A 13,404-nucleotide genomic window follows, 5' to 3' on the forward strand; every position below is an offset into this window, starting at 1 on the left:
CGCTGGGCCGTATCCCAGCCCCGTCTAGTGCTGCAGTCCACCAAGCTGGGGACGGAGACGGACCTGGTCCGTGGGGTTCTTGGGGGGTTTTTTTGGTCATTTTGGGGTTTTTTTTGTTCGGCTTTGTGTTTTGAAACCCAAATCTAAAGCTGATGCTGTAGATGGATCTCCCAGGCTGGGTCAGTGTTGAACTTTGAACAGTGATGCTTTCTCTGACATTGTTGGCTTCCAGAGCCCCACAGAAAGAACCCTGCTTCCTCCCCAAATGGGAAGCACGCATGTGCACACACACATTCATACCCCATCACCACCTCCGCCCCCACCCCTGGCTTCAGGACCATTAGTTCCTCCTGCCTCATTCAGACGTGAGAAGCAGCTTCCTGTTGGGGAGCAGGCCAGCCTTTCTCCTGACTCTGAACTCTCGCCGACATCACTGGGCTGCAGTTTTGGGATCTTTCTCATTTTTTTAATTTTTTTTTTTTTTATGCTGCCTTCCCTCTTGATCGGGAAGAGCCCGGTGGAAGCCATGTCAGTCACTTGGGGGGGCCCTGGGCGGCAGGGAGTCGCCCGCCCACCCCGTTTGTCGACTCCGGCTGCACTGGGGTCCCCTCGCCTCTCAAAAAGGACTAGCTGTGGACCTTCATTTGGAATTTGGTCCCGGTGTCTATTGTCAGAAGTTGATGGGATGGAGGCGGTAGGGCGCTCTGGACTACCGCCATCCCTCCCCCCGCTCTAACCGGTCGAGGCACTAACTCTCACCCCTCGGTTCTTGTCTGTCAGTCAGCGCCTCTTACTCGCCGCCCCCTCTCCGTCCTCTCCACCGCTTTATACTAACAAGTTGCATGTGTCCACAGCAGGAGGAAGGGCAGGAATCTCTGCAGGAGGTGAATGAGTTGGTTTTGGATGAGGGTGACGAGTTGTGTTACCCCCACATGGTATGTCCTCGTCGGCCGACCCTCCGTGCGGCAGGGTGGGGCCAATCAAGCTGATCCGGATCACGCCGGAGGCACGGGAGACCGCCTGGTGGTCCGCCCGGGGCCTTAGGCATGCTGATTCTCTGATCTTCCCCCTCCCCTGGTCGCTGGTGATTAGAAGCTCCCTCACACGCTGCTTATTTTCCTCCAGATTCGCTCGCCTGGCTTCTCGGCTCCCATTTGTACCAGCCCTTATAACCTTCTCCCTTCTCTCTCCTTTCTCCCCACAGCAGAAGATATAACACCACAGCTTCGGCTCCACCTGGGTTTATAATATATAATATATATATATGTGCATATATATATTATATATACTCTTTGTGGTGAGATGGACTGATCATCCCCGTTCCCTCCCACCCACCCCCCGTTTTTTTTTTTTCTTTCGCTGGACTATTGTGCCAACTGCCGGGCTGCCCCCTGCCCTACCAGTTTTGGGTGGGGACCCCTCCTCATTCCCCACCTTTTCCTGTGAAACCCCCCCTCCACCCCAACTCCTGGAGAAACCTGACTCAGCCGCTTAAATAGGACGCCTCGCCATCTCCGACCTCGTTACGCTCTTTCCAGCTTGCCTTCCCTGTCGGCACTGCCCGAACTCCTGGCCCGAGCGGAAACCGGGGACCCTTTGCCAAAGCCTGCAGAAGAACTGCCCCTTAGGGGCCACGGATCTGGATTCTAGCAAAACCCAGACAACCCCGAGGAAGTGCTGTGGACGGGGGGAAGAGGGGAGAAGAACGTTGGGCTTTGGGGAGGGGGAAGAGTCACGGTGGGGACTCTTCTCAGTTTGGTTTTTGTTTGGATTTGTTTGTTCGTCTCTCACCAATCCTCCTTGTCCTGATTTTTGAGTTTGAAAAGAAGAATGCTGGGAACCATGGACCGTTTAATTTGAGGATGCCCCCATCCCCCCGCCACGTTTGAAGCAACTCCTTAGAACTGTAAGCCAGGGGGAACCTCCCCACTCTCCCACCGAGGAACTGGGGACTGACCGCCCAAGGGAGTTTTCGGACTCGGTTGCTTCACAGCGTCCCTGGTCCTCACGGCTGTGTGGCCACTGCAGCGGACTGGCCCGGGGCCCGGCCATTTGGCTACCCTCTGGCCCGGGCAGCAACCGTGGCTCTGGGGAAAAGTTGGGGGGTTTGGGGAGGGGTCTTGAAGGGGCTGTTGAGTGCCAGGTGTCAGGGAGGAGAAGAGGGTGCGGGAGAGGAGATGGAATGGCTCCCATCAGTTAAAGCGTTCACAGAGGAGAGTGGGAGGAATGTATATAGCGGGGCTTGGGTGGGAGTCGCGGTGGGAAGCTTTCAGCTTTTCTTTTTCCTCTTCCCCTTTCAGCTTCTTCTTGTCCTTGGGCCCCACCCCCCAACCACCAACACACACACACACACATACACACGCCTTCTCTTTCACTTTCTCTCTCCTTATTTTTCCTCCTCCCCCCGGGGTGGCCGGCTAAGAGTAGGACCCGTATGTACATAGCTCCCACCCGTCCTCTCCCCGTGCAGGGGGGCTGCCCCCTGGCTCTGTCTCTCCCATGTGCCTTTGGCCCGGGGCTCTCCGCTTCCCCTCCACCCCTCTCCATGTGCCTTTCTTTGCCGCCGCAGCCTCGATTTTCTGATGATTTTTGCAAATTAGTTTGAATTCCTCCCCTCCCACCTCCCCTCCGGAGAGGAAGGGAAGAGAAGTAAAGATCTGGGGTCTTGGGGTGGGTAGGGGAGCCGGGGGAGCCCTAGTGCTGGGTGGAGGGAGAGGCGTTCCCATTTCGGCCTTAACACAGTCCGTGCGCCACAGTGTGGAATTGGGATTTCCAGCAATAATCCTTTCTGATGGATTCCCTGAAGGGGAGGGTGTTAGTTTTAGGTCTCCATCATCCCCTGGAAGCGGAGGGGGAGGTGGAGGGCTGCCTACCCCCAGCCACTGAGGGCCAAGGGCAGGTCAGGGGAGCGCATTTGGCCACCTCCCCGCTCTCTCCCGAGTCGGAAACCCCGGCTGACACAACTGGAAGACCTCCCCTGAATGGCTGGGGTTTGGGGGCTAGAGGAGAGATGTGCAGTCCCTTGCCCTTAGACATCGGGGGCTCCCCCTCTCCGCCCTCACCCCTCGCTGGCAGAGGGGAGCCCTTGGCACGCTCGGTGGTGATCCCGAGAGCCCGCTCGCTGCACTGGGGGAGACGCCTGCAGCCTGGGACGACCCCTTGCCCATCTTTCTCCCTCTCTGCCTCTTATTTTTCTGGTGCTCTTTTTCTCGGTGGGCGGGGTGGGTAGCAGGGCAGATCTGGGCTTTGGGGACCTTTTTTTATTTTTCTTTGTCTGTAAAACACTAACCGATCAATTCCAGAGGAACCAAAAATCCCACCTTCCCACCGAACACTACTCTGGGAGGATCTCCCATTCAATTCTCTGACTCTGTCTTTTTCCATCTCCTGCCCTCTTCTCTCCTCTTTTTCTCTTTCTCTCGCTCTCTTTCTCTCTCTCTTCTCATTAACGCTTTTAAGACAAATGAGTTTTTTATATAAATAAAGTTTTTAAAGTGTGTATTTAGGGGAAATCCGTGTTTGTTTTCTTCTTAAGACCAGTGTTCCCCGACAAGGACGGCCTCCGAGGTCATTTCCGCATCTGGGGCAAGGGGAAGGATGCTCCCCGGGGCTCCCTGGAGCTGGATTCTGTCTTGAGTCGGCAGAGCCCCTTGTTGGGTAAGGATTGCCTCTATCTGTTACCGAATTGTACTTTCCAAGCGCTTAGTACAGTGTTCCGCACACAGGAAGCGCTCAGTAAATACAATTGAATGAATGAATGGAGCAGGCTGTGGCATTAGCTTCAGCTCACCTTGCTGCAGACTTAATCCTGCTACTGGGTCTCAGCCGGGCTCTGGGTGGAGCCTCAAAGCTGGGCATGGCTTTTCCCCTTCGTTGCGGCTTGAGACTCGAGTGGGACAGCGAGAGAAATCCACACTCCTTAGGGAACTATCAGTCAATCGATCTGTATTTATTGAGCACCTCCTCTGTGCAAAGCAATGCAATAATAATAATATTAGGTGTTACCGTGTGTCAAGCACTGTGCTAAGTGCAGGGGTAGATACAAGCTAATCAGGTTGGACAGAGTCCCTGTCCCACATGGGGCTCCAAAGTGCTCTGCACATAGTAAGCGCTTAACAAATGCCATTATTATTATTATTATTTTTATTATTATTATTATTATTAATCGCCATTTTACAGATGAGGAAACTGAGAGCAGTGAAGTTCATTCAGTCTTTTATTTTGAGCACTTACTGTGTGCAGAGCACTGTACTAAGCGCTTGGAAAGTACAATTTGGCAACAGATAGAGACAATCCCTACCCAACAATGGGCTCACGGTCTAGAAGGGGGAGACAGACAACAAAACAAGTAGACAGGCAGTGACTTGCCTAAGATCACACAGCAGACAAGTGGCGGAGCTACATGTTTTTTTCTGTTGTCTGTCTCCCCATTCTAGACCGTGAGCCCATAGTTGGGTAGGGACCGCCTCTAATGTTGCCGACCTGTACTTCCCAAGCGCTTAGTACAGTGCTCCGCACCCAGTGAGCACTCAATAAATACGATTGATTGAATGACCCCAGGTCCTTCCGGCTCCCAGGCCCGTGCTCTATCCACTAGACCATGCTTTCCCCAAATACAAAGCACTTGGGAAGCAGCATGGCTCAGTGGAAAAGAGCCCGGGCTTTGGAGTCAAGGGTCATGGGTTCAAATCCCTGTGTGACTTTGGGCAAGTCACTTCACTTCTCTGGGTCTCAGTTCCCTCATCTGTAAAATGGGGATGAAGACTGTGAGCCCCACGTGGGACAACCTGATCACCTTGTATCCCCCCCAGTGCTTAGAACAGTGCTTTGCACATAGTAAGCACTTAAATGCCATCATTATTATTATTGAGAGAGTACAATATAACAATTAGGAGACGTGTACCCTGCCCACAACGAGATTACAGTCTGGAAAGGGAATTCCAGCTGTTTCACTGTCTTTTGCCCTCCTTGCTGGTGAGAGAGAAATGGGAGTGAGAGTCTGCGCCTCTCCTTTGGTAGGGGAAGGCCTGGAAACTTTGGGGAGGGAGCACTTGGGGAGGGGGAGCAGAGGAAGTGGGGTGGAATGAGGGGCGGGGAATTTAGCTCTGGACATGCTCCTCCTCAGTTGAAGAAGTAAAGAGGGCGTGGGACTTGTCTGGGGGCTGGGGACAGCAGAGGCGGGTCGTGATGTGAGACAGTTGTTTCAACTATCACGCTGGAGAAGCAGCGTGGCTCAGTGGAAAGAGCATGGGCTCTGGAGTCAGAGATCATGGGTTCAAATGCCGGCTCTGCCAACTGTCAGCTGTGTGGCTTTGGGCAAGTCACTTCACTTCTCTGTGCCTCCGTTACCTCATCTGTGAAATGGGGATTAAAACTGTGAGCCCCCTGTGGGACAACTTGATCACCTTGTAACCTCCCCCAGCGCTTAGAACAGTGCTTTGCACATAGTAAGCGCTTAACAAATGCCATCATCATCAACTATCATTTCTGATAAAGAAGGAGCGTGGCTCAGTGGAAAGAGCCCGGGCTTTGGAGTCAGAGGTCAGGGGTTCAAATCCCAGCTCTGCCACTTGTCGGCTGTGTGACTTTGGGCAAGTCACTTCTCTAGGCTTCAGTCCCCTCACTTGTAAAATGGTGATGAAGACTGTGAGCCCCCCGTGGGACAACCTCATCACCTTGTAACCTCCCCAGTGCTTAGAACAGTGCTTTGCACATAGTAAGCGCTTAATAAATGCTATCATTATTATTCTGAAAAGGTTTCAGTCAGTGTGGTATTTAAGTGCTTACTTAGTCCCAGACACTGTACTAAGTGCTGGGATGGATACAGGCAAATCAGATTGGGCACAGTCCCTGTCCCACCTGGGGTCCACAGTCTCAATCCCCATTTTACAGATAACTGAGGCAGAGAGAAGTGAAGTGATTTGCCCAAGGTCACAGCAGACAAGGGGCAAAGCTGGAATTAGAAGCCATGACCTTCTGATTCCCAGGCCTGTGCCCTACCCACTGTGACACGCTGCTTCTCGTTAATGGTTTGAGGAAGCTTCACTATTTTACCATTCTATTTATTTTGTTAATGACGTGCATATAGCTTTAATTCTATTTGTTCTGACGATTTTGACAGCTGTCTCCCTGTTTTGTTTTGTGATCTGTCTCCCCCTTCTAGACTGTGAGCCCGTTGTTGGGTAGGGACCGTCTCTAGATGCTGCCGACTTGTACTTCCCAAGTGCTTAGTACAGTGCTCCGTACCCAGTAAGCGCTCAATAAATAGGATTGATTGAATGACCCCACTTCCTTCCGGCTCCCAGGCCCATGCTCTATCCACTAGACCATGCTTTCCCCAAATACGAATCACTCGAGAAGCAGCGTGGCTCAGTGGAAAAGAGCCGGGACTTTGGAGTCAGAGGTCATGGGTTCAAATACCAGCTCCACCACTTGTCAGCTGTGTGACTTGCCCAAAGTCACTTAACTTCTCTATGCCTCAGTTCCCTCATCTGTAAAATGGGGATGAAGACCGTGAGCCCCACGTGGGACAACCTGATCACCTTATATCCCCCCCCAGCGCTTAGAACAGTGCTTTGCACATAGTAAGCGCTTAATAAATGCCATGATTATTATTATTATTATTATGAGCTTCTCCAGGGCAGGGATCATATTGACCAACTATATACTATAGTTCAGTTGGTGCTCAGTAAATACTACCAATTGACATCACCTTCCTCACTAAAGCGTCTCTAAATTACTTGTGAATTAGTGTTGCGACTAAAGGGTGATGGAGAAAAGGAGGCACAGAGGAAAAGCAGGACTTACCCAGATTCAAGTGAGTCACCAGCTCTGCTGACTCTCCAGTCACAGAGTACTGATTCCCAGTTAATTCCCTAGGACTCGTGAATTGACAGAGCTACACTGGGTTTATTGAACTCCTTCTGTGTGTGCTCTAAGTGCTTGAGTAGGTCCAGTAAAACCGGATTCTTACCCTCAGTGAGCTGTGGGGGTGATAGATGTCTATTTCAGAAATTAGTGGGGTTGATAAGCGTGGGATCAGTGAGCAATTGCGTGTTTTCCTGTCTGGGGAAATTAATCCATCAGTGGTTGTTATCGACAAGTAGTGAGCAAAATCAATCAATCAATCTTATTGAGCGCTTACTGTGTGCAGAGCACTGTATTAAGCGCTTGGGAAGTACAAGCTGGCAACATAGGAGTTAACCGGGTGTAAATCGGCCGAGCAAAATGAGTTAACCGGGTGTAAATCGGCCGCAGGGATAACCCAAGGTGGTGATGCAGATAGGAATAATGACCCGGAGACCTGAGTTCAGATGGAGCAGAAGAGGCAGGAAAGGTGACTGCTCGCCCGTTCACCTCACGAGAGGTACACGAGGGACCGATTCCAGCCACTTCTTCCCTTTTCTTTGGTTCCCCATCCGAGCTACACAAACTTTGACACCCTGTTGTGAGATGTTGTGAGAAGCAGCGTGGCTCAGTGGAAAGAGCACGGGCTTTGGAGTCAGAGGTCGTGGGTTCAAATCCTGGCTCTGCCAATTGTCAGCTGTGCCTCAGTTACCTCATCTGTAAAATGGGGATTAAGACTGTGAGCCCCCTGTGGGACAACCTGATCACCTTGTAACCTCCCCAGCGCTTAGAACAGTGCTTTGCACATAGTAAGTGCTTAATCAATGCTGTCATTATTATTATTATTATGTTAGCAGGAGACATCGCCCACACAGGATGGGGTCGTTTTAGACAACGGCGTAGCCACTTTGATCAGTGTCAGCCCTCCGCCAGGCCGGTTCCTGCCGTTGAGGCCTGCATACAGTGGAGTCAGTTATGCCAAGCCTTAAGGGAAAATGCAGTCCATGCCGCTTCTGCTGGAGTATTCAGCTAGGGTGGAAAACAATGGCAGTTCAATAATAATAATAATAATAATAATGGCATTTCTTAAGTGCTTACTATGTGCCAAGCACTGTTCTAGGCACTGGAGAGGATACAAGGTCATCACATTGTCCCCCATGGGGCTCACAGTCTTCATCCTCATTTTACAGAGGAGAGAACTGAGGCACAGAGAATAATAATAATGATGGCATTTCTTAAGCGCTTTCTATGTGCAAAGCACCGGTCTAAGCTCTGGGGAGGTTACAAGGTGATCAGGTTGTCCCACGGGGGGCTCACAGTCTTCATCCCCATTTTCCAGATGAGGTCACTGAGGCCCAGAAGTTAAGTGACTTGCCCAAAGTCACACAGCTGACAATTGGTGGAGACAGGATTTGAACCCATGACCTTGACTCCAAAGCCCGGGCTCTTGCCACTGAGCCACGCTGCTTCTCAATGGCAGGGCACTGAACTAAACCCTTGGGCGAGTACGATGCAGTTGGTAAGCACGATTCAAAGAAAATGTGGCTTCTGTAAGGGGAAATTATGCCTTGATCTACTGAAGTTCTCTGAAGGGATCGATTAGACTTTGGAAATTCCTCCCCGGAAACGTCTTTGAAATGAATAATGTTGGAGGGAGTGTTTGGTCATGGACAGAAAACTGGCTAAAGATAACAGTCAATCATATTTATTGAGCACTAACTGGTGAGCACTGTACCTAAGCTTTTGGAAGAGTACATTACAACAATAAACTGGCACATTCCTTACCCACAACCATAGGGGTAAAACAGCCTCATTTCAGGGGGTGGGGAGTGTAAATCTGCTTAGTCCAGTGCTCTGCCCACAGTAAGTGCTCAGTAAATAATACCATTGATTGGGGTCCCCACATGTTAAAAGATATGGAAGAAGGAGCAGGTGGTGAAATCTCAAAGTTGGTGAATGAAAACGGGGAGGGGGAAATTCCGTGGAGCCTGGGATAAAGTCCTCCTTGTAAAGCCAAGTGGCCGGAAAAACAGGAGATGGAGTGCGGTGTGGGCAAAGTAAGGCAAGGGAATGCTCCTAGAGAAAGATATTGTCCATCTGCCCTATAAGGAAAATTCATTCAATCGTATTTATTGAGCGCTTACTGTGTGCAGAGCACTGTACGAAGCGCTTGGGAAGTACAAGTTGATGTCTCATGATGTGAAGATCTGAGTGCCTTATTTCATTAGGCCTACTTGTGGCAGCAGTCAGTGGCCAGCTGAATTATGGGTGTCTCTGCCTCAACGGCAGGCCTCAAAGGCACAATTTTGTCACTATATAAAACTGAGTTCTGTTTTAGGATCGTCAGGGAGCTGCAGAAGGGCAGCTGAGGTGAGGAATTAAAATAGATTAGGGAGAGAGGAAGAACAAAGGAGAGATGATGGGGTTAGCAATAGATGGGTTGGCTTTTTTTTCTCCTTTCCTCTTTGCATTTGAGAAGCAGCGTGGCTCAGTGGAAAGGGCCCGGGCTTTGGAGTCAGAGGTCATGGGTTCAAATCCCGGCTCCGCCAACCGTCAGCTGTGTGACTTCGGGCAAGTCATTTCATTTCTCTGTGCCTCAGTTACCTCATCTGTAAAACGGGGATTAAGACTGAGCCCCCTATGGGACCACCTGATCACCTTGTAACCTCCCCAGTGCTTAGAACAGTGCTTTGCACATAGTAAGCGCTTAATAAATGCCATCATTATAATAATAATTATTATTATTTAGAAGCCACTCTCTTGGGCTTGGGTTCCAGTGTGTGAAATCAGTAGATCAATCAATCAATGGTATTGATTGAGTGCTTACCATGTGCAGAGGACTGTACTAAGTGCTTGGGAGAGTACAATCTAAATCCAACAGACTTGGTAGGCCCCGTTTCCTGCCCACAAGGAGCTTCTAGTCTAGAGTCTTCCTAGTCTTCCACCGTGGGCCAGGTTCTTTCAATTTTACCTCGGGCACAGGAAGGAATCACCACCCTAAGACCTTCTCCCAAGATCCCCCAGTGCCAGAAGACGAAATGCCTGTATCCCAAGTAATTTATGCCTGAAGAGAGAGAGAGAGAGAAAATAAAAGGGAGGTGTCACTCGACTTCCTGGCAGGTATTTGGGGTCCAGCTGAGCCCGGGGCAGCCCTTCCCCTCTCAGAGCTTTGATGGAGGGCTTACTCTGGGTGAAGTGCTGGGGAAGACACACACTCGTCGGCTCAGATGGCTCTATCCTGTTCTCCTCAAGGCTCGCAAGCAGAGAGAGTGGGTGCCATTCCGTCTTTGAAAGGGGTTAAAACAGACTCAGAGAAGTTGTGACTTGCCCGAGTTGCCCCAGAAGAACAAGGACAGGAGTGGGATGAAAAAAGCCACATCTTCCAACTCCTGCTCTTTCTCCTGGGTCATGGTGCTCTGGGTTCGGCTAAGTTAGGGAATGTCTTGAATGGGCCCTGACCGGGTCCTAGGAATGTGGGTGTTGGGGGGCGGGGGAGGTTCCAGTGGAAAAATGCACACGTGCCTCGATGGGACTAGATTCCAGCAATGCCAAGGGACCTCTGCCCCTAGCAACGCAGTGCATATGTTGCCAATTTGTACTTCCCAAGCGCTTAGTACAGTGCTCTGCACATAGTAAGCACTCAATAAATACGATTGATGATGATGATGATATGGCCTCCCTGGGAGACTGGCTTGGGTGGAAAGTGCCTCAATTTCTTTCGGGGCCTGGTTTTGACTGGCCAGGTGAATGGTGCCCAGGCCTGGCTTGTGTGGAGCCCCAGGTGTCCCTAGGCTCCGTCATCCCCTTCAGAGGTGACCTGGCGAGGCTGGAATGCCCCCCAAGAAATTTGGGGACACTGGCTCGTCCTGGAAACTCCTGCTGTTTGTTGAATTGGGGTAGGTGCAGTGCTCTTCACACAATAAGCGCTCAATAAATACGATTGATTGATTGACCCCAGGGTCGCCTTGAGTCTGCTGGAGGGCAGCCTAAACCCTCCCGGGGTCCCCCAAACCGATCCGGCCTCCCGGGGGGGATGCAGGGAAGCCTGGGGTTGAGCTCCGTTCATCTGCTCTCTCAGTGAGACTCCGGCTTGGACTTGGAGGTTTGGATTCAGGGGAGCAGCTGGTCATTGAGTAGGCTAAATGGTAGCCAGTTGGGGGCAAAGGACAGGTCATCCATGGATTCCAAGTGGTCTGTATGGATTCCATGGATTCCATACTGGTCATCCATGGATTCCAAGTGGTCTGTATGGATTCCATGGATTCCATACTGGTCATCCATGGATTCCAACTGGTCTGTCTGTCTGTCTGAAGGGGTGAGAGACAGGCCCCCACGGCCCCAGAATAATAATAATAATAATGAAGGCATTTCTAGACTGTGAGCCTGTTGTTGGGTAGGGAACATCTCTATATGTTGCCAACTTGTACTTCCCAAGCGCTTAGTACAGTTCTCTGCACACAGTAAGCGCTCAATAAATATGATTGAATGAATGAATTTGTTAAGCTCTTACTATGTGCAAACTACTGTTCTAAGCACTGGGGGGGATACGAGGTGATCATGTTGTCCCACGTGGGGCTCACGGTCTTAATCCCCATTTTACAGATGAGGTAATTGTGGCTCAGAGAAGTTAAGTGATTTGCCCAAGGTCACACAGCAGACGTGGCAGAGCCGGGATTAGAACCCATGACCTCTGACTCCCAAGCCCATGCTCTTTCCACTGAGCCAAGCTGCTTCTCCAACCCACAGTGGCACCGAGGAAGCTGAGATCTCCCCGTTGCCTCAACACCTACAAAGCAGCACTGAATTCATCCATTCATTCAATCGTATTTATTGAGCACTTACTGTGTGCAGAGCACTGGACTAAGTGCTTGGGAAGTCCAGGTCGGCAACATATAGAGACGGTCCCTACCCAACAACGGGCTCCCAGTCTAGAAGGGGGAGACAGACAACAAAACAAAACATGTGGACAGATGTCAAGTTGTCAGAACAAATAGAATTAAAGCTAGATGCACATCATTAACAAAATAAATAGAATAGTAAATATGGACAAGTAAAATAAATTGAGTAATCAATCTGTACAAACATATATACAGGTGCAGGAGGCCTTCCCAGACTGAGCCCCCTCCTTCCTCTCCCCCTCTTCCCCATCCCCCTGCCTTACCTCCTTCCCCTCCCCACAGCACCTGTATATATGTATATATGTTTGTACATATTTATTACTCTATTTTACTTGTACATATTTATTCTATTTATTTTATTTTGTTAATATGTTTTGTTTTGTTGTCTGTCTCCCTGTTCTAGACTGTGAGCCCCGCTGTTGGGTAGGCACCGTCTCTATATGTTGCCGACTTGGACTTCCCAAGCGCTTAGTACAGTGCTCTGCACACAGTAAGCTTTTAGTAAATACGATTGAATGAATGAATATTTATTCTATTTATTTTATTTTGTCAATATGTTTTGTTGTCTGTCTCCCCCTTCTAGACTGTGAGCCCGCTATTGGGTAGGGACCGTCTCTATATGTTGCCGACTTGTACTTCCCAAGCGCTTAGTACAGTGCTCTGCACACAGTAAGCGCTCAATAAATACGATTGAATGAATGAATTAATCTAGCCCCAGATAGCTCAGGGGAGCATCGAAGTGGATTTGGGACTTGGTTTTTGGGGTTGGTGGAATAGCAGGCTGGGTGAAGGGGATTTCAGAATTTGCTGGACTCGGGCCGGGGGCGGGGGTGGCCGGCTGTGGTTCTGTTGGTGGCCCAGAGGCTGGACAGGGCCAGATTTATAATAATAATAATGATGGCATTTATTAAGCGCTTACTATGTGCTGAGCACTGTTCTAAGCGCTGGGGAGGTTACAAGGTGATCAGGTTGTCCCACGGGGGGCTCACATTAATCCCCATTTTACAGGTGAGGGAACTGAGGCCCAGAGAAGTGAAGTGACTTGCCCAAAGTCACACAGCTGACAATTGGCAGAGCAGGGATTTGAACCCATGAGCTCTGACTCCAAAGCCCGGGTTCTTTCCACTTTTGAGGGTGGGAACGGGGGAGATCATAGTCCAGATTTTTCCAGCTCCAACCTGCTTTTTACTTTCATCCTTACTGAAAATTATGCCTGAGACGTTGATCCAGCAGTGCTTTGCACGTAGTAAGCGCTTAACAAATACCATTGTTAATATTATTCATTCATTCATATTTATTTAGCGCTTACTGCGTGCATAGCACTGTACTAAGTGCTTGGAAAATACAATTTGGCAAAAGAGACAGTCCCTACACAACAATGGGCTCACAGTCTAAAAGGGGGGAGATGGACAACAAAATGAAGCAAAACTAGTAAACAGGCATCAATAGCATCAATATAAATAAATATAATTACAGCTATATACATATAATTAAGAAAATACATAGAATAATAAATATGCACATAAATACACAAGTGCTGTGGGGTGGAGAGGGGGTAGAGCAGAGGGAGGGATTTAGGGCAATGGGGAAGGGAGGAGGAGCATTCATTCATTCAACTGTATTGAGCGCTTACTGTGTGCAGAGCACTGTACTAAGCACT

General features: G+C 49.9%; 1 protein-coding gene across 5 annotated transcripts in view; it reads left to right on the top strand.

Moving 5' to 3' along the window:
• CTNND1 (catenin delta 1) overlaps nt 1-3,512 on the top strand; it is a 66,626-nt gene extending 63,114 nt beyond the window's left edge. For 3 of the 5 annotated variants that reach the window (XM_038765146.1, XM_038765142.1, XM_038765143.1), the window contains 2 exons: nt 855-935; nt 1,205-3,512. In XM_038765146.1, coding sequence (XP_038621074.1) covers nt 855-935; nt 1,205-1,216 — 93 coding nt within the window. In that variant the 3' untranslated portion in view covers nt 1,217-3,512. The remainder of the gene's footprint in view (nt 1-854; nt 936-1,204) is intronic. The other 2 variants (XM_038765144.1, XM_038765145.1) reach the window with 2 other exon arrangements.
• The last annotated feature ends 9,892 nt before the right edge of the window (nt 3,513-13,404 follow it).

Source organism: Tachyglossus aculeatus, chromosome 22 (assembly GCF_015852505.1).
Source record: "Tachyglossus aculeatus isolate mTacAcu1 chromosome 22, mTacAcu1.pri, whole genome shotgun sequence".
NCBI classification, from domain to species: Eukaryota; Metazoa; Chordata; class Mammalia; order Monotremata; family Tachyglossidae; genus Tachyglossus; species Tachyglossus aculeatus.